The sequence below is a fragment of the Mus musculus genome, chromosome 9, assembly GCF_000001635.26.
Source record: "Mus musculus strain C57BL/6J chromosome 9, GRCm38.p6 C57BL/6J".
NCBI lineage: Eukaryota > Metazoa > Chordata > Mammalia > Rodentia > Muridae > Mus > Mus musculus.
Window position 1 is genome coordinate 108,782,643 of NC_000075.6, and position 25,669 is coordinate 108,808,311.

Here is a 25,669-nt window from a genome sequence, read left to right on the forward strand (position 1 = left end):
AAAAACAAAACCACGACCCGGGGTAAGTGGGTATAGACAGAGAGGAAAAAATGTGAAAAAGAAAAACTAGACAGAACTGAACACAGAGCCATGAAGGCCTCAAGGGAAGGCGATTCCAAGAGGAACCTGTTGGTAATAGGAGTTTCTCTTGTCCACCTTTAGAAAGCAGGGATTAAAAAAATCTGTTTACTGCACTCACTGCAGAGTGTAGGTGCTTAATAAATACTTCAGTTTTAAAAACCTATGAGCTACATCTTTGCTAATGCCCAGGATGCAGGGTTACAACTCTGGCATCCTTTACAGAAAGGCCAATAGCCAAGAAGGAGGTCATCCCATGCCCATGGTTCCCATCGTGCTCCTTGCCTTTCCTGGCTGCGCTGACACTCGTTCACTCATGCAGGAGACCTTCTGAATGACACAGGCTCCAGACAAAGGAGTCTTGGATGAGCTCTATGCTCCAGACCTATCAATTTACCGAGGACCCTATACATCCCTCTGATCAGACTTCTATTGGCTTTTATCTTGTCTGTCTGTCCACTCATCTGTTCACCTGTCTAAACATTTTTTAAAAATTATTATAGTGTGTGTGGTGTGAGTGTGTGTTTGTGAGTGAGAGAGAGACAGAGACAAAGAGCCAGAGAGAAACAGAGCAACGGCTTGACCTGTTGAGCCGTCTTACTGGCCTCCTATAGAGCCATGTATTTGTCTATCGTCTGTAGTCATTCTCTCTGTTCCCTGCTGCTATCCCTTTATCCATCTTAGCGACATGTAGTTCTGTCCATCCATCTGCTAGGTTGACCAGCTTTGCAGTTTATCACAGAATGAATACTGGCCTTGACATTCCTGTATCCTAGGAAACTCCCCAGTGCGGGGCAAACCAGGACTGTCTGTCCATCCACCCTTACCCTAGGCATCCTGCAATCGATCCATTTGGCACACAGCCCATCAGTTACTTCAACTCCAGAACAGACTGGCCACCCTCCTCACTCAGGACAACGCCCCGCCTCTTCCCGCCCCTTGCCCATTCAGGAAGCCGCCCCAAGCGAATCCCGGCGCCCTAGCAACAGTCTTCCAGGCCGCCCAGTCCGCTTGCGCGGCTTCGGGTGCGAGCCAATAGCGAGGGGCCCTGGGAGCGAGGTTGGGGGGCGGGGCTGAGCGCGGCCGCAGCCATTTTGGTGGAAGAGAAACAATAGGACGGAAGCGTCGCGGGACTGGGCTGTGGCCGCAGGTAACGCCCGCCCCGCCCGGCCCGTGGCCCTGTCACCCCGGGGCTCAGGGGAAGAGGTTTTCGGTGCTGGTAGCGGCCGGGCTCCGGGATCCCTGGGAGGCTTGGGTTTGTGAAGGGGGTCCTATGGCTGTCATTGAGAAGCGGTCTCCCCCTTTTTTTGTGTAGTCATCCCTTCCCTATTTACGGGGGGCCATTGTACCTTGCAGTTACTGGGGAGAGTAGCGTTGCCCACCGAGACGGGGCAGAATCTTCCCCCCGGCATTGGAGGGTCTCCCGGAACCGGGGGAGGGGAGGGGGCGGGGGACGACGACAGTGTCTTTCTCCGGTTTTGAAGCGGTCTCCCTGGGTCTTCCGGTGGAGGACAGGATCTCTGGTCTCACAGAGGTCCCCCGGCCACGATCTCCCTGGTCTTTGAGGATGGGGTCTTTATCTTTGGATGGAAGGGTCAGCCCGGATCCTCAGGTACTGTTGTTACCTGGGCCTGCAGATGTGCAGCCATTTTGGGTGTTGAACGTCAGTTGTGCCAGTCAGCTCCTCTTTGATCCCGGAAAGGCGGGGGAGAGGGTGATCTGCGCATCCAACCTTATTGGTTTTTTTTTTTTCCCCTTCTTCTCCTTTAAGATCTTAAAATGGATCAGAAGGTGTCTTCTTTTTTCTTCTTCTTATGCTGATGCTCCTACCACGAGTGGGATTTTATTCATATTTGATAACAAGACTGCATCTATCTTCTGCATCCTTCCTAATGACTTGATTCGTTTTTAGGATTTTAATTTCTATCAAATATCAAGAAAGCTGTACTAGCGGGAAAATGGGGAAAAATGTAGGAACTGGTGAAATCTAGGGCTCTTCTTACACGCGAAAGGAAATAGAGCTAGTCATCGCATGTAAATAAACATTTTGTTAGCAGAAATGTACATAGAGCAAGAACAAAATAATTTCGAATATTTGTAAGAAAAAGTACTGAAGGGATCCAGAGGCAGTGGGAGGGGGATAAGAAGGGACCAGGGGGATGGATATGGTCAAAATACATTGTATACATGTTTGGAATTGTCAACTAATAAATATTTATGAAAATAAAAAGATCCAAAAGAAAGAAGCCCTGGCAGTTTTGAAACAGCAAATATGATGCAGACAAACATTTTGAAAAATTTAAAGGACCTTCCTTGTTGACAGCATTGTTGTTGATTTTCAGTATTTAAAATGTTTGCTGTATTTGCACTTTCCCTGGGATAACATTTTAAGAGATGGGAGATGCTTATTTACCAAGTTGTTGCCGTGGAGAGTGTAATTGTAGGGTTTTGTTTTAATTTTAGCAGCTATCCACAGATAGAAATACAAAATGAGTACTTATGTTTGGTGTGAACAGGCCATCTGACTGCCTACTAAATCTTTTTGGAGATCAAGTTGGTTAAACTATTGAGTGTAACTCAGACTGGTTTACCTGTATTCTAGTTTTCTTTTAAGAGTAGAATTCAAGTGTGTCAGTAGCAGGACTAGACCTGTTACTGTTGTTGAAACCAGTTTATCGTATTTCTTTGACGCTTTAGAGTTTCCTAGGAGACAGATTTTGGTCTTTACAACCAAGTATCTGAACATTAGAATGTGCCAGGAGTCATTGCTGACTGATGAATGGCAGGGCCCTTGCAGAGGATGGCAGGGCCTTTTTGTAAGCCCCAGAGATGTCACTGGTATCTAGGCAACAAGGATGAGTTTGAGCCTTCCTGAGGCCAGCTTGTTGAGGTGAAAAATTTCCATTGTTGGCTCATAAAGAGAATGCACTGGGGCCTGGTTTTCCCTGTTAAGAGAAGAGGTTGGTTTGTTTGCTTGCTTGCTTGTTTGAGACAGGGTCTCTGGTTGGCCTGGAACTCATTATGTATAGATCAGGCTGGCCTTGAGCTCATAGATTTGCCTGCCCCTGCCTCTTTGTGCCAGGATTAGAGGTATTTGCCCTTACTGCTGGCAAGGGAAATTATTTCATATCATGGAATGACTGTCTTACAAATAGACCACATTTTTTACGATAGAAAATGACTTTAGTATGATTACATTTTAAAGCATGTTTTTATTTTTATCTTATTTTTTTAAGACAGAGTTTTTCTGTGTCACCCTGGCTGTCCTGGAACTTGTTTGGTAGTCCAGCTGGCCTCAAACTCAAGATATCTGCCTACTTCTACCTCTCAAGTTATAGTCCTGAGCCACACCTGGCTTTTTTTTTTTTTGGTATTTTGTCCTTATATATGTACACCAGAGGGCATGAGATCCCATGGGACTACAGTTGTATACTGTTGTGAGCCACCATGTGGTTGCTGGAATTGAACTCAGGACCTCTAGAAGAGCAGTCGGTGTGCTTAACCACTGAGCCATCTCTCCAGTCCTTTGCCTCATTCTTCAGAGAAGGAAAAGTAGAAGAAAGCTGAATTGTCAAGGGTGCATATCCCAGAAATGTTTCTGTTGTTTCGCTTTGAGTCTCAGACCCAGGGCTTTTGAAACCATACTTGAGTGATGGACCCTTAGCCCCAGAAATGTAACTTTGTTTACACATTTTAGTATATAGCTCTGAAGACAAGAAGTGTGGGGTTGTGAGTAAATCCCAACATTCAAAACTTAGGCAGGAGGATCACCAAAGTCAGGATAGCCTGTGCTCTGTAGCAAGACCATGTCTCAAGAGGAAAAAGAAAAAGCTAGCTATGCAATCTACAGTACCCTACCAGTCTTTGTCTTGAGCTTTGTGTTTCTCTTCTAGCTGGGGCTGCTTTAGGACCAACATCCTTTCCAAACTCTTGTGCACAATGTGTGTCCCATGGGCTGTAAGCACTTGTCTCCGCTCCACTGGGGAATGCAAAAATATTGCATCACCCTTCACTGCTTATTTTAGGAGAGTAACAGACTGTTTTTGTTCTGAAGTATAAAATGAACATTGGATAATAATGTTTTCTCTAACTGTTCTCCCTACTCAAATTTTAATGTTTAATTTTTTTATACTATTTTTTGAAATAGGTTGCTAGAGACAATAAAAGTTTTTAATATAGCTGTACAAAGAACTTCTGTTTTGTTTTTTGAGACAGGGTCTAATAAGCATGTCACCCTGGCTAACCTTGCAATGTAGATCAGGCAGGGTTAGCTTAGAGAGGCCTGCCTGCCGTGCACCAGCACACCAGCACTTTATCTCTTGAGATGGAGTCTCACCTAAGAGAACATGTCGGCCTTTTGAGTGTTGAGACTACAGGTGTGAACCACTGCACTGCCTACCACTTACCTGCCCCAGTATTGAACCATCTTTACTCAAAACTCACAGATACCTACCTGCCTGCCTCTGCCTCCAGAGTACTGAGGAGTTGGAAACTCCTGTGCCACTAAACTCATGTGCCACTATGCCTGGCTGTTTGCATATTTGAATGTGGGGATGTCCGTCCTTCTTCTGGTCTTTATAAGATTTGTGTAGGGCCTCATGTGTGATGACATCATTGCTTAGTTGGGATACCCATCTGCATTGAGAACTCTAAGCCAAGGTAAAAAGGTCCTGGGACATTTGGGAGTATAGACCTTGTTAGGGTGCCGGGTAGCTGTTCCTAGGCTCTGTGGCCTAAATTGATGGATATGGTTACCTGTTCAAGAAAGGTCTAGAAAAGGAAAGAACAAGAATGGTATTTGTTTTCTCAAAGAGTGTTTTTACTTTGGAAGTTACATAATCTCCTTGTGATGAGAGAAAATGTGAATGAATGAATGGGTGCATGTATAAGCACATGGGCACACCAAGCAAGAGTGATGCCGTCAAAGTGGAACTGCTCTGTTGGTATTCAGTCCTCATTCCTCAGTTTGGTTTTCCTTGACCAGAGCCTACTGCTTCCCTCACAAGACTAGAGTATAGCTGGATTTGCTTTCCTTGAAGTAGACTTTGAAGATGGTTTAGAAGTCTCATGATTTGTGAAGGATGGTTGGCAGGTGGTTCTGTTTAGGACATAGTGCTATGAATGGTGTAGTCTTAGTTTTCTCACAAGGCTGGCTGGCTTGCTTTCTTTCTTTTTCTTTTTTCCTTTTTCTGGTTTGTTCCTCGAAGAAAACTGACTGTCCACAGGCAGAATGGATAATAAAAACTAGACAGTGAATGTGTAATATTTTGTAAAGACTAGAGGTACAATATTTGCCTGAAGGAGGGCTCGAGAAGACCCAGAAGTTACTAGAGTTGTTTGAGAAAGCACAGGATCTGGTGCTGCATAGGGCTCACCCTTGTTCCAGTTCACTGCAGGTGCTGGCTGGAACAGTGTTGGGGTTTACTGTCCATGAAGTCCACATCATTTTGGTACCCTTTGTTTCAGATTTGGGGTTAGGTGAAGTGCTGAAGACAGGGAGCATAAAATCTTGTCTGAAGCTATCAGCATTTCTTAGGATGTCATCCATGGTCCTCTTAGCTTCTATGCATTGGTACATCCACTTTTGCACGTATGTGCACATACATGTGCATACACACACACACACACACACACACACACTGTTTGTTCGTTTGGTTTTTTTTAAATAAGAAATAAACTTGTAGAAAATGAATTCCCAGTTTTAGAACTCAGAGATCAAGTTTGTACAGGGCTCTTGTGCCTTGTCTCTGTGCCTGCTGCTGCTGGGGATTCTTGACTGCTATGGATGGGGAGACCCTCAGAGCCAGCAAAGAAGCCCTGACTCCTTAAGGTTAGCATGATTCTGCTGCTCTTAGCAGGGAGTCTTTGATTTAAGGCACCTGTTGTTTTTCTGTGAGGAGACCTGGGTAATAAGTACCTCTTGTCCTCACCTGTAAGGACAGTAATCAGTGCCTCTCCCAGAGAGTTGTAAGAATGGAGGAGCCATGTAAGTGTTTAATAAACAGGAGCTCATGGTGGTTCAGGCCTATAATCTCAGCACTCGGGAGGTCAGAGCAGGAGGATGGTGATTTAAAGCCAACCTGAGTGACATAGTAGACTCTTGTTTCAAAACAAAGCATGGCTGGGAGTGTAGTTCTCCTAGCGCTGTGTAAGGCCCTGGACTCAACCCACCATACACAAGCTGTGTGCAGTGCTCACCTGTACTTCCAGCACTTAGGAGGATCAGAAGTTCAAAGTGACTCTCAGGTACATAGCAGGTTCAAGGCCAGCCTAGGCCACATGAGATCATGTTTCAAAGAAAACAAAACCCCCAACACCTCTTATTTCTGTTAAAACCACGCCACATTGTTATTGAAAGCTGAGAAGTTGGTTGTTTTCTCCTCTGACTGTCCTGTCCCTTACATACACCTTCACTTGTGAGACGGTGAACCATTTCTCACAGACTCCAATATGGAGTAAAGTTAGTAAGCCTAAAGTATGCACTATATCAGTGTTGCTTTTTGGGTAGTTTAAAAATCTTGAAGAGCTGGGAAGCTGTCTTCAGTTTTTATATCAGTTTTGGGAATACTCCACCATTCTGTTTTCTCTCCTGGTGTTAAAGGTAATGTATGCTCAGAATTAGTATTTAAAGGAATTTCAAATACTCAGAAGATAACCTATGGGGGTCAGTTCTTTATGCTAGGTTCTAGGAATTGGGCCTAGGTGGTCAGACTCAGCTGTGCAAACACCTTTACCCACTGAACCATGTTTTTAAATATTTTTTAAAAGAATATTTATATGCATGGGTGTTGTGCCAACTTATATGTGTGTGCACCACTTACATGTCCTGTGCCTGTAGAAACCAGAAGAGGGTGTCCATCCCCTGAGACGGGGGTTACAGACAGTTATAAGCTGACGTGTGGGTGCTGGGAATTGAACCCAGGTCTTCTGGAAGAGTAGCACTGCTCTTAACTACTGAGCCATCTCTCCAGCCCCACATTTAATCATCTTGCCAGCCCCATTTCAACATTTTAAATGGACAGTTTATTGTGACATAAGCTGGTACGATACCTACCTATTCTGCCTTTCTCCCCCTCTCTTTCTTTTTCCTCTGCTCTTCTGCCTCCTCCTTTCTCCTTTTTATTCTTGATTTTTGAGATTGGGTCTTGGTATGTAGCCTAGACTGGTCACTCACTCCCAAGTCTGGCCACTGACTTCAGATCTTCCTACCCTCACCTTCTGAGAGTCAGTATTGGAGAGTGCCACTAACCCTGCTAGCTAGTTCTTTTGTAAGTCTTTATAGTTCCAACAATAGAGATTACATAGCTTTGTGTGTGTGTGTGTTTTGTTTTGAGATCATGTCTCATTTTGTAGCTCTGCTTGGTCTTGAACGTGTGTGAGTCCTCATGTTTCTGCCTCCCAAATGCTGGGATCACAGGTGTGTGCTGCTATGCCTGGTTGTTAAAATTCCTTCTTTAGATTCATTTTTCTCATGGATTGTATTCCATTTGTTGCTTCTATGGAAACTCAGGAAATGAACTGATAGGTTTCCTCCCACACCAGCTTTCTGAGACACCTCGGTTGCCTGGCACACTTACTGCTGGAGAGGCTTGCTGAATATACTGAGAACAACTTGGTGTTGTTTTACTTTACCTACAAAATAGGATTTTCTTTCAGTGACATTAGAACACCCTGATCTTGAATCTTTGTGATTTAATAAACATATAATCTGTGAATGCCGGTTCACTGTGATAAGCTGGAATTGAATAGAAATTTTACAGTTACGTAAGAGGTGATTCTGTTGAACTATTGCCTTGCTTGCTTTTCCACACAAAAGGATTTCCTAAAAAATTTGTTGTAACATTAAGAGTTTGGGTTTTGGCTAGGTGTGGTAGGATACACCTGTAACTGTAGGAGGATCACTGCAAGTTTAAGATCATCCAGGCTATACAGTAAGACTGTCTCAAAAAATAAAGAAGTTGCCAGGCAGTGATGGTACACACCTTTGATCCCAGCACTGGAGAAGCAGAAGTAGACCGATCTCAGAGTTCGAGGCCAGCCTGGTCTACAGAGTGAATTCTCAGACAGCCAGAGCTATACAGAGAAACTCTGTCTCAAAAAACAAAAAACAAAACTAAACTAAGTGAAATCTCAAAAACCAAAATCACAAGATAGAGTGGTGCATGATTTTAATCCAGGCACTTGGGGTAAGAGTTGGACAGAGGAAGGCAGATAGATACCTGTGAGTTTGAGGCCAGCCAGAATTACAAATGAGATCCTGTCTTAAAAACAAAACACCAGGAACTTGGGTTTTGTTTCCATGGAAAGTTTCCATACCAGCAGGTCCTAGGTGAGTATTGAGGTGCAAGCATCTACATTTATACTTGCTAAGGCAGACTCGATAAAGTGGCAGTAATAAGTGCAAAATAGGCACTGGTCTGTGCTTGGGATGTAAAGTGTGTCGCAGGCCTTAACAACTGTGCTCACCGTGTCGTCGGGGTGGCTTTCCCTTTGCATCCTCAGGATCTGTGATAATAGATAGGTGCACAAGATGTAGTGGGGATTATGGAATACCTGTTCTATGCTAGTGGGGTTTGTTGTTTGTTTTGTATTCAGGAGATTCAAGAGTAAACCAAACAGCCAAAATGTCTTATATTGGGCAGGAGAGATGGCTCGGCAGTTAAGAACACTAGCTGCTTTCCCACAGTACCAAGGTTCAATTCCCAATACCCATATGATGGCTCAATAACTCTCTAACTCCAGTCCCAGAAAATCCAACTCTCTCTTGTAGCTTCTGAGCTAGCACGTGGTACACACACGCAGACACACTTCATACATATAAAATAAAAAACTTTTAAAAACATTCTGGGCTGGCATGGTGGTGCACACATTTAATCCCAGCATTTGAAGCAGAGGCAAACAGATCTCTGACTTGAGGCCGGCTTGTTCTGTATATCAAGTTCTAGGACAGCCAGGGCTACATAAGGAGACCCTGTCCCCAAAACAAAACAAAAAACAAAACAACAACAACAAAAAACCTTAGTCCACAGAACTTGTTTTCAAGCAGAGGTGAGAAAAGGAGACAGACAGTATAAACACTATATTATGTGGTGACAGACAGGCAAGGGAGAGACCAAAAACAAGTGTCATAGGTGAGTGAGGCTGGGACAGTACGGGGTTAATATGGCTCAGGAAGATTTCAGGTGACATCTGTACTCAGCTGTTCAGGAGGCTCTAGGAGGCTCACTGGAGCCTACAACACAGCACAGGCAACACAGTAGGACACTTCTACCCCAACCCCTCTCTCACTGAAAATAGCCTGGGAAAAGCCAAGTGTGTGGCCCTTGCATAATGACTTGAGAGCTGGGTGTAGTGGCATAGATTCTGGCTAGCTAGTCTGGAGGATTTTGAGTTCAGAGCTATCCTGGGCAACATCACAAACTCACAGTCTGAAAAAGAGAAAGGAGGGTAGGTGACATGGCTCAGTGGTAAAGGCATAATGCCAGTCTTGACCACCTGAGTTCAGTCTCCAGAGCTCACCACCCTGTAGTAGGAGGAAACTGTCTCAAACATGTCCTGACCTCCATACACATCCTGTACTACACCCAGAAGCACATAGTGAATGAATAGATGAATTAATGTAATTAAAAATTTTTCAGGGAAAAAAGTTGAGGCTCAGAGATATGTCCAGCCTGAACTACAAGGCAAAATCCTGTCTGAAAAAGATAAAGAAGGGAGGTAAGAATTGAGGAAGAAGAGATTGAACCAGGCATTATCTATGTGCCTGTAATCGTAGTACTTGGAAGTCCAAGGCTAGAAGGTTATGAGTTCAAAACCAGGCTGGGCTATGTAGATAAGCTATCTCAAACAAAAATACACACATACATATTGTATGTATGTATGTATGTATGTATGTATATAAAAACTAGGAAGATGATATAATTCTGACCAGAATATTAACCAGGCTGACCTAGGCATGTGTGACTGAAGATGCACAGAGAGAGGCAATTTTAAGTCCATGATTTGATGAATTCCTGGCAGATTATTCCAGGCACATACTCTCAGGCCACCCTCCAACCCATGAAAGTTTATGGGGCCTCAGTCAACTGTGTCCTCTGCTTTGGCTTGTCAGTAAGTGTTTACTTGTTTTCTGTCACTGTGGTTTCTGTGGCTTTGTACTCCTAGCAGCAGTGTAGGAGAGTGTCGGTGAATGTCCCTGCTTGTGCAGCTGTGGATTGTGTGTCAGGTGTGCCGATCAGCTGTTTAGTGCACCCCACCCCCCTTGTAGAGATTTGAATGGAAAGGCTTGTTTTGTACCATGAGACTATGTTACCTCACACAGTCCCCCAGGACGACCTGACCCTGGGGCTTTTTTTTGAGGCAGTAAGTGGCTCCTGTGGATCCCATTTGTTGTCTCATTAAGTAAATTCTGAAGGAGTGAGCTAAGAGCCCAGGGGCTTCAATCTCAGGTGTTTAACTTGCAATACTAAAAAAGTAAAATAAAATCAAAAAGGTTAAGGCACTGTTTGCGGAGATGCTTAGACTGATGGTTAATCGAGTTGGGGTAGACTGTGGGCATACTGTTCTGTTCTAGGATCCATCGTTTTCTGTGTTTACTTGCATTTTTGTGAACGGTGAGCCACTATGGAAAGCTAAAACAGCTGCTAAATTAGAAGCCAGGATTTTGTAGGTCTTCTTGGTCTCTCTAGATTGCAAGAGCTTTACAGTAACCATTGCTAATCCAGGGCTCCTGAAAAACTGAGTCTTAGTCTTTGGATGTTTGTAAATCACTGGCAGGCTAGGCACAGTGGCACATGACTGTAACCACACAGCATTTCAGATTCTGGGGCAGGAAGATGGCTGAAAGTTTTAGGTTATATAGCACGATTCTGCTTTATTAGAAAACAATTAGTAACCTTCTACTCAACTGCTTGTGGAACAGGGAGAAACAAGTGAAGCAGAGAGCAGGCCCCTTTGGGCTTTTTCTTTCTTCTGCAGTCTCAAGGGAGAAAATTGACGGGCCTTGTAATGTTTGGGAAAGTCCAGCGTACTTAGACCAGAGGTGCCCTCCTTACTGCTTCCAACTGTGAGACCTGCTGCACAATGAAGTTATTCTTAAATTCATGTTTCAAAGTTAAACGTGATTGAAGCCAAAGAATTGCAGAACAGAACTTACCTTACGTGGAATGTTTACTCAAAAAAGAAATAAAATACCAGTTACTGCTTTTGGTGGTTACAACCAGACTTCTACTTGAAGTCTGTTTTATAGACCAGAAAATGATCTCCAAAGGAAAAGGGGAAATAGGACTGGAGTTGCTCCCCAATCAATTAAGTGACAGAGTCTGGCTCCACTTCACCACAGGCTAACCAGTTTTTAAATTTCATTTCACATTTGGAAGTTTTCTCTGCCATCAGATTGGCTCAGGCAAGGGGGAAAAAGAGTTGGGTGGGGAGGGTGTGGATGTGGCAGAGCTGCCATTTATGTCTAGGAGAGGAGGTAGAGAGTCTTGTGGGCCTTTCAGCCTCTGACCTTACCATGTACAGTACAGCACACTGTACAGAGATGCCATGGGACCATTGGGAAATTTTCACTGGAGGGGTAGATGGAAAGATACTCTTTGTAGTTGAATACATTTGAGTAGTATGCAGTGTGTGCATGTGTGATGTAGTACACTTGTGCCACACATGTATGCATGCATGCTTATATGGATGCATATGTGTGTGCAGGTGCACATAAGTATAGAATCCATAGGTCAGTTCTTGGTGTTTTCCTAGGAATTGTTCACCTTGGTTTTTCAAGGTAGGGCCTCTGTGCTTGAGCACCCTAACGAGGTTAAGTTGTCTGGCCCGTGAGGCCAAGGTTCTTCCCATCTCAGCCTCCCCAGCACTGGGTTGCCAGCAGGATTTACCAAGGCCGGTGTTTGTGTAGCTTGTGGGTTCTGGGGATTTTATTCAAGTCCTCAGCTTGTTTAAGTTATTGCCTTTTCGGGGCGTATTTAAAAACTATTATTAATGTATTTGTGATGTGTATTTGTATGGGCACAGATGTGGAGGTCAGAGAATATTCTATGGAATCCGTTCTCTCCTTCCCATCTTTCATGGCTTGTATGTTGGACTTATACGGACAGTATTGAGCTATCTCTTTCTAGGGGGGAAATGGTTTCAAGAGACTTGGAAAACTCTTGTTCAAACTGGCCTTGAATTTGTGGCAGTCCTCTTGCCCCAACCTCCCAACTGTGGGGCCTGGTACCTGGCATTACTCTTGGAGCGAAAGCAGATTTATATCTTGACAAAGACTTTGGATTATGTTTCCCTGGCCTGTGCGTTGGGGAGCATGCCGGACTCTGACTGTTTAATAAGTATGGTCCCTGACCTATGTGATTCTGACAGCTGCTCACGAGTCAGTAGCTTTCCTTTTGTATTGCTTTCTCAGGAAGTCTGTAGAAACAGAGAAAGAGGTTAAGTCCTGAGGCATAATAACAGGGCCCCATCTTTTAAAGAGAGGTGGTTGGAATACTAGAATGTTTGCTTTTTTTTTTCTTTCTTTGAGCCTGTATGACAGCTTGCCTCATGCGAAAGAGAGCACTGGAATAGGTTAGACTTTGTTGCTTTAGTAAGCTCAAACTGTGTCAGAGAATGTATGCATTCTTATAGTCAGATTGCCTCAACTTTGCCTCACAACTTTGGTTTAAAGGCATTTGGTGATCAGGATAGAACTGATAAAAATAGTTGGTGACCTAGAACACTGTGTATCTTTTTAAATGGAGTTAGCCAGCTTCAATCAGTTGTTTTTAGATACAGACGTTAATCATTAAAGCGGGTTCAGTGCTTCATTGCTAATAAGGTTAATGGGGCTTGGCTTTGGCTTTGGGCAAGGGACAGTGTTTGTGGACACTCTGAGAGAGTCAATCATATTAAACAATACAACAACTGGTTTTCCCTGTTTTAAAATCCACTTTATAAAAATATAATTAGCAGAGTAATTTAGGAACCATTTATCTTTAAGCATGACAACCTTAATTATAAAATTGTAAGGTTTTATCTGAATACTGTGTTGGAAATTGTGCTTTTACGCCATTGTGGCTTTGTGTTTTGCTTGCTGTGATGGCCAGGTTTGGCAGTTTAGGGGCCCCCTGGAGCCCAGTCTTTGCCCATCAGTATTTGCCCCACCCGTACTCCACCCTCCCTCTCCCTATGTTTGTCTCTCCTGGAAGAAGGCGGGGCAGGGGTTGGCAGTGTGGGCGGAGCCCTATGTAAGCTCAGGCGTTTGTCTTCCTGCCGAGAAGACCAGTGACTGACTGACTGCAAGGAGGTTCCCAGGCTACTTCCAAACCTCATGTCATCATTGTGTTTGCTTCCGCCAGAGTGTCCTGGCCTGCACAAACCGAGGAGCTGAGATCAAACAGGTGGCTGTAAGGACAGACAGTGAACGGAGGGCAAGCCGGCCTCTGGACCCCGCTGCCTCCCCTTTCTCCCTGCTGCTCGTGTCCAGAGGATGAGCCCAGCCTTCAGGACCATGGACGTGGAGCCCCGCACCAAGGGCATCCTGCTGGAGCCATTTGTCCACCAGGTTGGGGGGCACTCATGCGTTCTCCGATTCAATGAGACAACCCTGTGCAAACCCCTGGTTCCGAGGGAGCATCAGTTCTACGAGACCCTCCCAGCTGAGATGCGCAGATTCACTCCCCAGTACAAAGGTGAGCCCCCAGCTGCTAGAGGGGTCTCCAGGCTGGTGAGATGTAAGGGATTTTGCCAGTGGAAGGCCCTGGCAGCGTCCTGGGAGCCCTCCCCCCTCCCATTTACCCTTTTGTTTTCCTCCTCCTCCTCCTCTTGGCCCTCAGCCCAGCACCTCACCCTCAATTTTCAAGCCCTGGTAAGATTGCTCAATTGTTTTGTTTTCTGGATTTGCTTTGAGTTTGTTTTTGGTAGAAGTATAGTTATTTTTTTATGTTCAGGTGTCTCTTGCTCAAGGTAACCCATAGTCCCCATGTGGGGACAGTTCGGGAAGACTTTAGGAGGATTATGCACAGAATTCTTGCTGCCTGCTTTTTGTCCTCCAGGAAACCAGAAGCCCTGGTGATTAGGTAGGCTGGGAGCAGGGTTGAGTCAGATGGAATGCAGGAGTGGGAGGATTGTACAGTCAACTCCAGCCCTTTGCTGTTACAGAATGTCCCCAGAATTGCTATGTGAAGGCAACACTTTGATTCACATGTAGTGACTTTTTCTCTTTTTATAATTATATGCTTTGAGGGAACCAGCCACCAGCATGGTGCGCTTTTTCCTGGGGAGGGGAGGAGTCTTTGTAAATCAGAAGAGAACTCGTTAAATTAATTTGAAATGTGCATTACCAGGGATAAAGAAGACTAGGACAACATAGATTCCCCTGGGACACAATTGTTCTTTAAAGACAGGGTGGACTGGGTTACGGCTCTCTACTTGGAAATGCATGTGGTGGGACTGGGGGTGTTGGAGACCCTCACTTGGTCCTTTTCTGTTATTTTTTCCAGGACAAAGCCAAAGTTCCCTTGTTAGCTGGCCACCCCTGCCCCGTTTTTATCCCTTTGGTCGTTCCTTATGCCCACAGGGAAGTGTGGTCCCCTGACACCCCCCCTCCCGCTCCTCTGCGCCCAGAGCTGGGGCCCGCCTCAGAAGTGTCGTCTCTCTCTGAGCACGCATTCCCCTGCAGCACGCAAGCGGGCGGGCAGCAAGGACTGAGCAGATTGAGTGACCGTGGGGCAGAGAGGCCTAGGAGGAAAGGTGTTGAGCCAGTCGGCTGTAAGGCGCTCGTCGGCACCGCTGAAGTGCTCCCACCTCACAGCCCCTTCTCAAAGACTGTCCAGTTACACATGGCAGGTCCTAGAGACTCAAAAGGGAGAGCTGCTTTCAAGGCTACCATGTGCTTGTGTTCCTGCCCCCTCATCTGCTGGTGTTCATTTTGTTCTTTTGTGACACAAACTACAAAAACCAATAAATGCATAACTGAGAAGGACAAAAGGCTTGGCTCACCCACCATGCAGGCTTGTGGAAGCCTTTGCCAGGGCGTCTGTGCTGTGTGGATTGTTTGCTGCTTTCTTTTGCTTTGCTTGCCCAGTCTTCCCTCACCTCAGTGCCTTCACCTGAGGGCACACCCGTGTTCCCTGCAGTCAGGCTCTGCTTTAAAGCAAGCCTCAAGGCCGTCGGAGTTTCTGTTTAGGGCATAAACACTTTCATAAGCTATATAGAGCAATGTTTTTGTGTCTTTCTTGGGATTAGAAGAGTTACATAAAATTAATAAACATTTTCAATGATGGAAAAATGTGTCTTGTAGTTCTTTGGCCCTTGCTTTCCCTTGTTGAGTGCATTAGAGAGGAAGTCTCTCGGCCATGTTTGCTCCCTAATTGCTTGTCTTGTATGGTGTCACTTTTTTCTAGCTGTCTTGATATTTGTTAGGTGTGCAGATGAGTTTGGGGCCTCTGGCAACATAGAGACTAAGGAACAGGGTAAGAAACAAAACAAATGTTACAATCATGTTATCTAGAATGCATTTTTCTGTGGAGTTAAGAGTTGTTTCTGCTCCTCACCCCCCTTTCAGGTGTGGTATCAGTACGCTTTGAAGAAGATGAAGACAGGAACTTGTGTTTAATAGCATATCCATTAAAAGGGGACCATGGAACTGTGGATATAGTAGACAATTCGGACTGTGAACCAAAAAGTAAGCTGCTAAGATGGACAAACAAAAAGCATCATGCCCTAGAAACAGAAAAGAATCCCAAGGACTGGGTACGCCAGCACCGGAAAGAGGAGAAGATGAAGAGGTGGGTGATGCCCGAGAGGTCATTTGGGGGCTTGGTTATAGCCAGGAGCTCAGGGTAGCCCTGTAGGTGACTGGGTGGCTGGTTCCACACGTCTGCTGTCTCTAATTGGCTCCAGATAAGATCATGCCATTAGGCATAAGTAGCCGAAGTGGCAGCTATAAAAGATGTTGACTCATTTCTTCCACAATCGACAATTCTTTCCTGCCCTGCCACAAGCAGACTGGAATCATTTTTTTTACTTCAGGTTGCTTGCTAATGGTGGGTGACCGAATGATCAGTTAGCCTTTGCGAAAGTTAGGTCCCATGTGGGCAGGACCATAGAAGAGCTTCTGAGACTATAAAGCAAAAGTGTAAATTATGTAATCTGGTTAAGTAGCTGACTAATTCCAGTATCATTTCACTTCACTTTTCCCCAGTCCCTAGAGTCAGGGGACCTTGTGGGCCAGCCCAGGAGTCATAGCCCCTGGAGACAGGGGAGGAAAGCTACCTACCTCATATGCTGGGGAGGAAAGGTCATTGTTGCATCTTGCTGGAGAAACTGGTGGTAGACTGCTCCCCTTTAAAGTTTTTAATCAGCTTTTCTAAAGATGCATGATAAAATGCACCCATTTGAAATATGTCATGAGTTTGGGTAGCATACATAAGTACATTGCACATTAAATTTCCATCACTCTTGAAACTTGCTTAATTCTTTCATATTTAATTTTAATAACATATTATGATTTATCAAATCCTTATTTCTTTATAGCCATAAGTTAGAAGAAGAATTTGAGTGGCTAAAGAAATCTGAAGTCTTATACTACAGTGTAGAAAAAAAGGGAAATGTAAGTTCCCAGCTTAAACACTATAACCCTTGGAGCATGAAATGTCATCAACAACAGTTACAGAGAATGAAGGAGAATGCCAAGCATCGAAACCAGTACAGTATCCTTTGTAAAGGCTTCCTCCCCGGGGAAGGCAGAAGCAGCAGGGGGAGCTTGGACAGAGACCGGGAAGTAGGTTGGGTACTTGGTTGGTCTGTGATAGCAGGGTCTGTGTACAGTCCAGCGGGTCTAGAGCACTCTTCTAACACTTACAGGTGCCTGCCACTGCTCCTGCCTGAAGTATTCCGTTCTGGGTGTGGGTATGTGTGCTCGAATGTATGTACCACAGCATACATGAGAGGGTCAGAGGGCACCTCTTTCCACCAAGAAGGTTCCAAGGATTGAACTTGGGTTATCAGACTTGGTGGCAGGTGCCTTTACCAACTGCGCCATCTAATGGGCCTTGGGTTTTTTTTTTTTTTTATTAGCTATGGTTAATTTCCTCTATTGGAGTTGTGCCCAGGACAACTGTGTGATAATTGGGCAGCTGTCACATCTCTTAGGAGTATAGCCTAGTTTCAGAGTACAGGTAAGTGAGAAGAGGAGGTTCTCTGAGAACCTCAGGAGGAAGCCATCTTATACAGGATGGCCTTTGTTTAACCTAGGTTGCCAAGAGGCTGCCGGTCCCTGCTTGCAGACTCCTGTAGCGTGTATCATGGATTTTTGTCTGCCCAGTTGAGAGGAATCAGTCTGCCTCACAAGCTGTACAGAGAAAGCACCAGGATCCTTTTCCCCTTTCTGATAAGTTATCATTCACTGGACTCATAATTTTTGTTTGTTTTTTACCCCCAGGCTAGGATTTGCCTGGGGTCAGGAGTTCACCAGTGTGTGTGGAGGTGGGAGAACAGCTTGCAGGGGTCTGTTCCCTCATGTGGCTCACCTACTGAACCACCGCACTGCTCCCCTCTCCCCCAGGGTGTCTGCCTGCCTGTCTCTCTCCCTCTCTCCCCCTTTTTTATATCGTATAATTTGAAATTCCTCAGAGTTTGTTTTGTTTTGTTTTTTAAGATTTTATTTAATTTAAGTATACGGGTACACCGTCGCTGTTTCCAGACACACCAGAAGAGGACATCAGATCCCATTACAGATGGTTGTGAGCCACCATGTGGTTGCTGGGAGTTGAACTCAGGACCTCTGAAAGAGTAGCCAGTGCTCTTAACTGCTGAGCCATCTTTCCAGCCCCCCAGAATATTTTTAATTAGGAAAAATGTTAAAAATAGAATTTCTAGCTACTTGTCATTCAGTCTCAAGTCATGACTGTCTGCATATGCCCCAGTGTTCCACCACTGACATTTTTCAAATTATATTTTTTGAGAATATAATTAACATCATTTCCACTTTCCTTCTCTTCCCTCTGAACTCTCCCATATACTTCTGGTTCTCTTGAAATTCATGGCCTCCTTTTTCATTGATTGTTGTTACATGCATATGTGTATGTGAATATACATTTCTTACTATATATAAATATATATCATATATATATTCTTAAATATATATAACCATCTCAGTCTGTATAATGTAACTTGCATGTATATTTTCACATTGACCATTTGATAGTCGATAACCAATTGGTGTGTTGTTCCTGGGAGAGACCATTTCTCTGACTCCTCCTTGCCTGTAGCTGTTTGTATAGCATTGAGGCCTTGTGGACTTTACCTTGTCCACTTTAACATGTCTGTTGTTGTTGTCCTTGCTGAGCTCATGTTTTGGTAGTCATGTTAGTGAGACTTTGTGAGTGTAGCTTCTGAATTTCCTGGGAGGCAGTATCAACATTGATCTTCCTGATCCTCTGACTCTTACAACCTTCTTGGCCCCTCTTCAACGTTCCCTGAGACTCAAGGGTAGGACTTGTTTTGTAAATGTATTCATTGGGATTGGGCTCCACAACTTTGCATTTTGGTTGGTTGTCATTTTTTGGGAAGAGAAGTTTTCCGTGATGAGGAGTGAGGGCTATAGTTATCATGTTAGATCTTGGGGACAGAGGACAGCTTTTTTTTCTTTTTTGGTATTGGGGATTCATCAATCTAAACAAACCCTCTTACCATTGGGCTAACTTAGTAAAGCTACTCTTGTTCAGTTTTAAATTATTTTCCTAAATTTGATTGTGAAACAAGTCTGAGATGTATCATTGTCTCTGTTTATACCTTATCATGTATCCCCAAAAGGTAAAAATATTTTAGTATGAGGACCAGTTTGATTCCCAGCATTCATGTAACAAACAGCTGGCCACACCTGTAATCACAGTGTTGGGAGGCAGACGCAGGAGGATCCCTGAGGCTCACTAGGTGGCCACCCTAGCCAAATCATTAAGTACCAGGGTCTGTGTAAGATCCTGTCTCAAAACAAAGAAAAATAAGGAGGGAAGTGAGGGAGAAGCCAGCAGTGTCAGCCTGTGCTCTCCACACATGTGTGAGTATGTGCATATCCACAAACATATTTTAAAATATTGATACCATTTTACTTGTTAACATAGAGAGTAATTCTTTACTATAAAATACCTATTTCACTGGGTGGTGGTGGTACACACCTTTAATTCTGGGAATTGAGGCAGAGGACAGCCAGGGCTGTAGAGCAAGTTCCAGGACAGCCAGGGATACACAGAGAAACATTGTCTCAGAAGGAATGGGGTAGGGGAGGAAAGACAGACAGACAGAGACAGACAGCATGAGAATGAATGGATGAATGCCTATTTCATGTTCATATTTTTTCTACTTGTCCCACTCAATGTCTTTTTATCGTTGGTTAGTTTAAGGGGCAGATCCATATGGAGTTCTTAATATAGCATTGGATGTGAAGTGTTTGAGACTTTTAAAATACTATTTCCATTTTTTTCTTTTTAGAGATTTCTTGCCAGATGATTGAAGAAGGGCCAGGACTAGGAAGATGTCTCTGTGGTTAGATAAGGCTTCTCTGTAAGCACAGAGACCTGGGTTTGGAGCCCCAGCACAGAAAAATGAGCATGAGCACAGGCCTGCACCTGTCGATGGAGGGCAGAGCTGCTCTAGTCAGCGAGCGAGTTCCAGGTTCAATGAAGAAACCTATGTCACCATATTAGGTGGGAAATAATAGAGAAGGTGCCCGACATCTAGAGTTCTTCTGTACTAATGTGTGGATGTGCACATTAGAAAGAGCTTGGAGTTTCCCATGATCTGGGTTTTACTGAGTACATTTGTTGGTTGTCTTTAACATATGATCTTCTCTCTTTACAGTAAGTTGTTATTTAGATCCAGAGGCTTGATCAGATTCAGGGTCAGTTCTTCAGGGGCTACAAGCAAGAATCCTTGAGAATTCTTGGGAATTCTGAGTTGTCCGTTAGGAAGCATGGTGTTAGCTTTGTTTTTCAGTTGTTGTTTTAGATCTACTTTTTTAACAGGTGATTTTCTAATTTTGTTAGTCATTAGCTGGAATTCTGAGAGGAATAACCTTGAGTTACAGTTGGAGAGATTAAGTGTTTGCCTTTCTTTTATTACTAGATGTTTGGAATAATGAATAAGTGGGTCCTAATCCTCCAGAGGCGTCCATCACTGTGAGATTTTTTAGCATTATTTCGAATACATGAGTTAGGCATTTTAGATACATTTTTATCGAGTACAGGTATTGATATTTGTTTGTGGTATTAGGGATCAAACCCAGGATCTTGGGCCTGCTAGACAAGCTCTCTCACTGAGCCATATCTCCAGCCCCACAACTGTTATCTTTACTGATAACCTAAATGTCCCAAGTTCAACAGTCTTTAATTGTCTTTATTTCTGTTTTGAAAAAGATGGTCTAGGAGACCATGTATATTTGCTGTCCCAGAAGCTAACTTAAACCTTTTTAAGGCAGAAATCAGTAAACCTTTTCTGTAAAGAACTAAACGGTAAATATTTCATGTTTTGTAAGTCATACAGTCTTTTGTCACAACTTCGCCACTACAGCAACATCCATAGATATTAATATAAATGAATTAGTGTAGCTACGTTCTAATAAAACTTGAAAAGTTACTTGTAATGAAACCTTTTCTTTTAAAGATATTTTCATGTGTTGTGTGGTGTGTGTGTGTGTGTGTGTGTGTGTGTGTGTGTGTGTATCTCTGTGTAAGCAGATGCCATGGTAGCCTGTAGATGTGATATATGTGTGTGTGGTGTGTGTGTGTGTGTGTGTGTGTGTGTGTGTGTGTGTGTGTGTGTATCTCTGTGTAAGCAGATGCTATGGTAGCCTGTAGAGACTGGAGAGCAGCCTCACATCAGCCTTCATCTTCCAGCTTACTTGAGGCAGTGTCTGCTTGGCACTTCTCTGTGTCCTTACTCCAGCCTATCCAGCCCTCATATTTCCAGGAAATTTTTCTGCTATCACCTCACATGTCATCTTAAACATGCTGCGTTTACAGACATGCAACCATATCCAGATTTTACATGGATTCTGAGGATCCAAACAGGTCATTAGGATTGTGTACAAGCAAGCTACTCTCCAGCCTTGACCGTCATATTCTTAGGTCATAAAGTCCTGTATATTTTGATACATTTGATGAAGTATTATATATTTTGCATTAAAAATATAAAATTTGAGCTGGCAAGATAGCTCTGTGTTTAAGAGTTCACACTGATATTGGAGATTACTAGATCAGTTCCCAGCATCCCATAACTAGGTGGCTCATAACCTTACCTGTAACTCCTGCTCAGAGAATCTGAGTCATTGCTCTCTTTTAGTACTGACATGCACAAACCAGTACAGATACACAGAGACACACAGACTTTAGAAATCCATCCTCCCTCTCTCCCTTTGTTGTTGTTGTTTTGAGACTGGGTCTCTTTATGTAGTCCTAGATGACCTGGAGCTCACTATGTACATCAGGTTGGCCTTGAACTCAGATCCTCTTGCTTCTGCCTCCTGAAGACTATTAAAGATGTACACTACCATGCTGGATAAAAATCTTTAAATAAAATAATAATAGTAATAATAATTGGGTATGGTAGCATGTGTATCCCTGCCCTGGGGGCTAGCCTAGCCTGTGCTGAGGCTGTACACTGGCTGTTGTGTTTATCCTTGTTTCCTGACAAATCAGCAGGGGTGCCTCAGACCTCTCCTCCCCCGAACTCCCTCCAAGGGAGACAGTACAACTAATGGGTGAGTGTCCTGCAGGCCTAGGCTTCTTGAGTCACTATGTGCCGATACTTCCTTCTGGCTATTGCCCTTAACCACTCAGAATTCATCTTACTGGAGAACCTGACTTCCCGCTATGAGGTACCTTGTGTCCTGGACCTCAAGATGGGCACACGCCAGCATGGCGATGATGCTTCGGAGGAAAAAGCAGCTAACCAGATCCGAAAATGTCAGCAGAGCACGTCTGCGGTCATCGGTGTTCGAGTGTGCGGCATGCAGGTGAGTGTGCTCAGATACTATGAAGGTGTCCACTATGACGTAGTATTCTGAAATGCTCTTGAAAGTTCACATTTGGAATACTTCCCCCTTGGAACTCCTCCCACTCAGCCTCCCCCACTTGCCCTTCATCTATTCAGTATGCTTTATTTAATACAGCAAACAGACTTAGTAGGGATACAGCTCAATAGAGAGTGCACCCAGAATGCATGAGGCTGTAGGTTCAGTACCCAGAATCCAAAACAAAACACTTGAGCTGCCTGAAGATTAGCTCAAGGGTGGAGCGTTTGCCTTGTATACATATGCCCTGGGTTTGATCTCCAGCTTTTTACATTATTTATTTATTTTGGTTTTTTGAGACAAGGTTTCTCTGTGTAGCCCTGGCTGTCCTGGAACTCACTTTGTAGACCAGGCTGGCCTCGAACTCCGAAATCGACCTGCCTCTGCCTCCCAAATGCTGGGATTAAAGGCATGCGCCACCATGCCCAGGCTCAGCTTAAAAAAAAAAATTACAAAGTAAAAAGAAGCAAACTCTAGGTTTGGCCTTCGCTGAATTTGTTGTTTTCTGGTTAAAAAAGAAAGCATGTATACCTACTTGAGCCCCTGAGGCCAGTCTGGATGGCTGAGTCTATAGTATGTGTTCATATACTAGGATACAAAGTTAAGCCACTTCTGTTGATCTAGTTGCAGAACTGGGGACTTGAGTACAGTGACTGAACCTAGGTGATGGGACCTACTCAACAGCCAGTCGCATCGCCTGTGTTCACCCAATGGGTAGGTTTTGAAATGGCCCTTTGACCCTGACTTGCTGGTCTTTCTCACAGGTGTACCAGGCGGGCACTGGGCAGCTCATGTTCATGAACAAGTACCATGGGCGGAAGCTTTCGGTGCAGGGCTTCAAGGAGGCGCTTTTCCAGTTCTTTCACAATGGGCGGTACCTGCGCCGTGAGCTCCTGGGCCCTGTGCTCAAGAAGCTAACTGAGCTCAAGGCCGTGTTGGAGCGACAGGAATCCTACCGCTTCTATTCAAGTTCCCTACTGGTCATCTATGATGGCAAGGAGTGGCCAGAAGTGACCCTGGACTCAGATGCTGAGGACTTGGAGGACCTCTCCGAAGAGTCGGCTGATGAGTCTGCCGGTGCCTATGCCTACAAGCCCATCGGTGCCAGCTCAGTGGACGTGCGCATGATTGACTTTGCACACACCACCTGCAGGCTGTATGGCGAGGACAGTGTGGTGCATGAGGGCCAGGATGCTGGCTATATCTTTGGGCTGCAGAGCCTGATAGACATTGTCACAGAGATAAGTGAGGAGAGTGGGGAGTGAGCTTTCTGGCTATTCCAGGACCTGAGAGACTCTTTGTGTCCCCCTACAGCTGTGCTGTCGGGAAGCAGGCCAGTATGGCTAGGTGTTGGCCTCTGCAGCCTGGAGCTGATAGACAGTGGCCCCTGTGACCCCCTCCCCCCCCCCCCCCCCCGCCTCCAGCCTGAGCCGGCCCCAGACGTGCTCAGAGCCTTTTATTTATTTTAACTGTTTCTTCAACATTCCACATTTGATGATGCAGATACCTCTTTCTTCCCTGAGTGTAAATGTTCTAATACAGATGTTTTGTTTATTGTATACAGTGCTGCTGTCGTTCTTTCTAAGCATGCAGACTCCTCCCAGCCTGCAGAAGCCTTGCCTTGTGGTCTCCTAGGCCTGGCACCCACTCATTACAAAGACTTGGCTTTGTCTAAAGTGTCCCAGTCTAGCACTACTTAGTCAGGTCACTGTGGTTTGTGCTGGCTTGGTCTCTACCACCCTTACACAAAAGTACAATTGGTATAGGCTTTCCCATGGCCCTGTGCAGCATAAGGAGAAGCTGGACAACAGGTGCTCCAACCCTTGTTTGGGTCCAGCTTTTTATTTCTCCTTGGTAACTGGCAGCAAGAAATTAATTGGCTGGCCATAGTAATTCAGATATCCTGGACCCCATGGTGGGGTTTCAAGTAGCCACAAGTCTCTGGTCTGTTGGTAGCCATGGACAGTCTTGGCTTCAACACCTGCTACCACTCCTACTCAGCAGTCCCATAATCACACCAGCTTCATCCTTTACAAAGACCAGTCAGCATAGCTCCAAAGAGCTACCACTACTTTGTGCCTGAAAGCTTCTGTAAGTGTGTGTGTGTGTGTGTGTGTGTGTGTGTGTGTGTGTGTGTGTGCACTGCCAAAAATTGGCAGAAACATTTGATAAAGCCAGGGTCTGGATATCAAGTTCTTGTCTTGGCTGAGCCTTCTGGCAGCTCCCCACATCCCACTGGGCCTACCTCCACCATGCCTAAAAATAGATTAGCGAAGTCTAGGTGTAGTCTGGCTCATCTAAGTACTCAGGCAGAGGGAGTTGGATTGCTGTTAGTTTCAGGCCAGTTGGTGCTGCTAGTGTGACCTTGTCTTTAGGGGGAAAAAGCCAGGTGTGGTGGCACCTGCCCTAAGTCCCAGCATTTGGGAGGCAAAGGCAGATGGATCATTGGATTTAAGGCCAGCCTGGTCTACATGGTTCCAGAACAGCCAAAACTACACAGTGAGACCTTGCCTTGGAACATTGTCTGATGGTGTGTATATCCTGTGCTCCTTAGATTAGTGGAGAGTATGCAAGGATCCTTTAGGCCTTCTTCACTACGACCGAGGGATGCCAAGGATTTCAAAGATGTGGATGGCTAGGCTGAATATTAAACTGAAGGTCAGGGATGCTTTTTCTTTCTTTGAGACGGATTCTTACTATGAAGCCCAGGCTGGTCTTGATCTTGGCTTTCTACAGCTCTGCCTCCTGGATGCTGGGATCATGCCACCATTCAGAACTCAAAACATGCTTTTTAAACCTCATGTGTTCAGTCCCTACCCTATCAGCCTTCTGCCCTAACCATTTTTTTTCCCCAGTGCCATTTGTGATGTTGGGGCAGGACAGGGTTGGTAACAGACAGCCTTTTAAAACAGGAGATGCATGTATACACGCAGTTTGATTCGTTATGAGTAAATATGACCTTAGGTCATAGACTTAAATCCTTTTGTAACAACAAAAATGGCAAAAGGATAGTCATTGACAAGTTGGGGCGTGGTCCAGAAGGGAGTGTTCAAATAGAACAGATGCAAGACTCAAGATAGGAAAGAAGCCAGTATATATGAAGGGAGTGTATATGTGGTGGGTAGCAAAGATGCATTCTGGACAGTACAACCTGGTTTTGTCCCTTGCCCTCCACACTTGTCCACCACCTCAGCGACAGAGTAGGGACTTTGTACTAAGGCACTGTGAGGCCTAGATGCGCTGGGGAGACCCCTCCCCAGAAAGAACTTCCAAATGTCTGATCAGGATTCCTCAAAGCAAAACACCATATCCCCGTCCCCAGGGACGCACTGGCTATAAGCATCCTTCATCAGGAGGTGGGAAGGAACGCAGCGCTTGCACCTGAGCTGGGAAAGGAGGAGGAAAGCCAGGGAGAGGGAGTTAGGACCCTAAGTCAGCTGACTGGAGTCTGAGGCCTGAAGGAACTGGAGACTCCCACCCCGCCCCGCCAAACCTCTCTCGGCCGCGAGGGGGCGCGGCGCTCCAATACTGGAGCCG

The 25,669-nt window shown here is 44.9% G+C and overlaps 1 protein-coding gene and 1 non-coding gene across 11 annotated transcripts; one reads left to right on the forward strand and one right to left on the reverse strand.

Moving 5' to 3' along the window:
- Positions 1-1,121: 1,121 nt before the first annotated feature.
- Positions 1,122-23,691, forward strand: Ip6k2 (inositol hexaphosphate kinase 2). Of its 10 annotated transcripts, none has more exons than NM_001379601.1 (7): positions 1,170-1,228; positions 13,422-13,754; positions 15,468-15,536; positions 15,629-15,851; positions 16,600-16,775; positions 21,900-22,075; positions 22,897-23,691. In NM_001379601.1, exons 2-7 carry the CDS (start codon positions 13,553-13,555, stop codon positions 23,395-23,397), a joined length of 1,347 nt encoding a protein of 448 aa, NP_001366530.1. In that variant the 5' UTR covers positions 1,170-1,228; positions 13,422-13,552; the 3' UTR covers positions 23,398-23,691. The 10 variants fall into 10 exon arrangements, with proteins under 10 accessions (XP_006511918.1, XP_006511916.1, XP_006511919.1 ...); XM_006511851.4 differs by lacking the exon at positions 1,170-1,228 and adding an exon at positions 1,588-1,690; NM_001379602.1 differs by lacking the exon at positions 15,468-15,536 and having other exon boundaries at positions 1,170-1,690.
- Positions 12,598-12,746, reverse strand: Gm23034. Its single transcript, XR_003948462.1, has one exon. It is a non-coding gene; the product is annotated as a small nucleolar RNA SNORA28 (small nucleolar RNA).
- Positions 23,692-25,669: the final 1,978 nt, after the last annotated feature.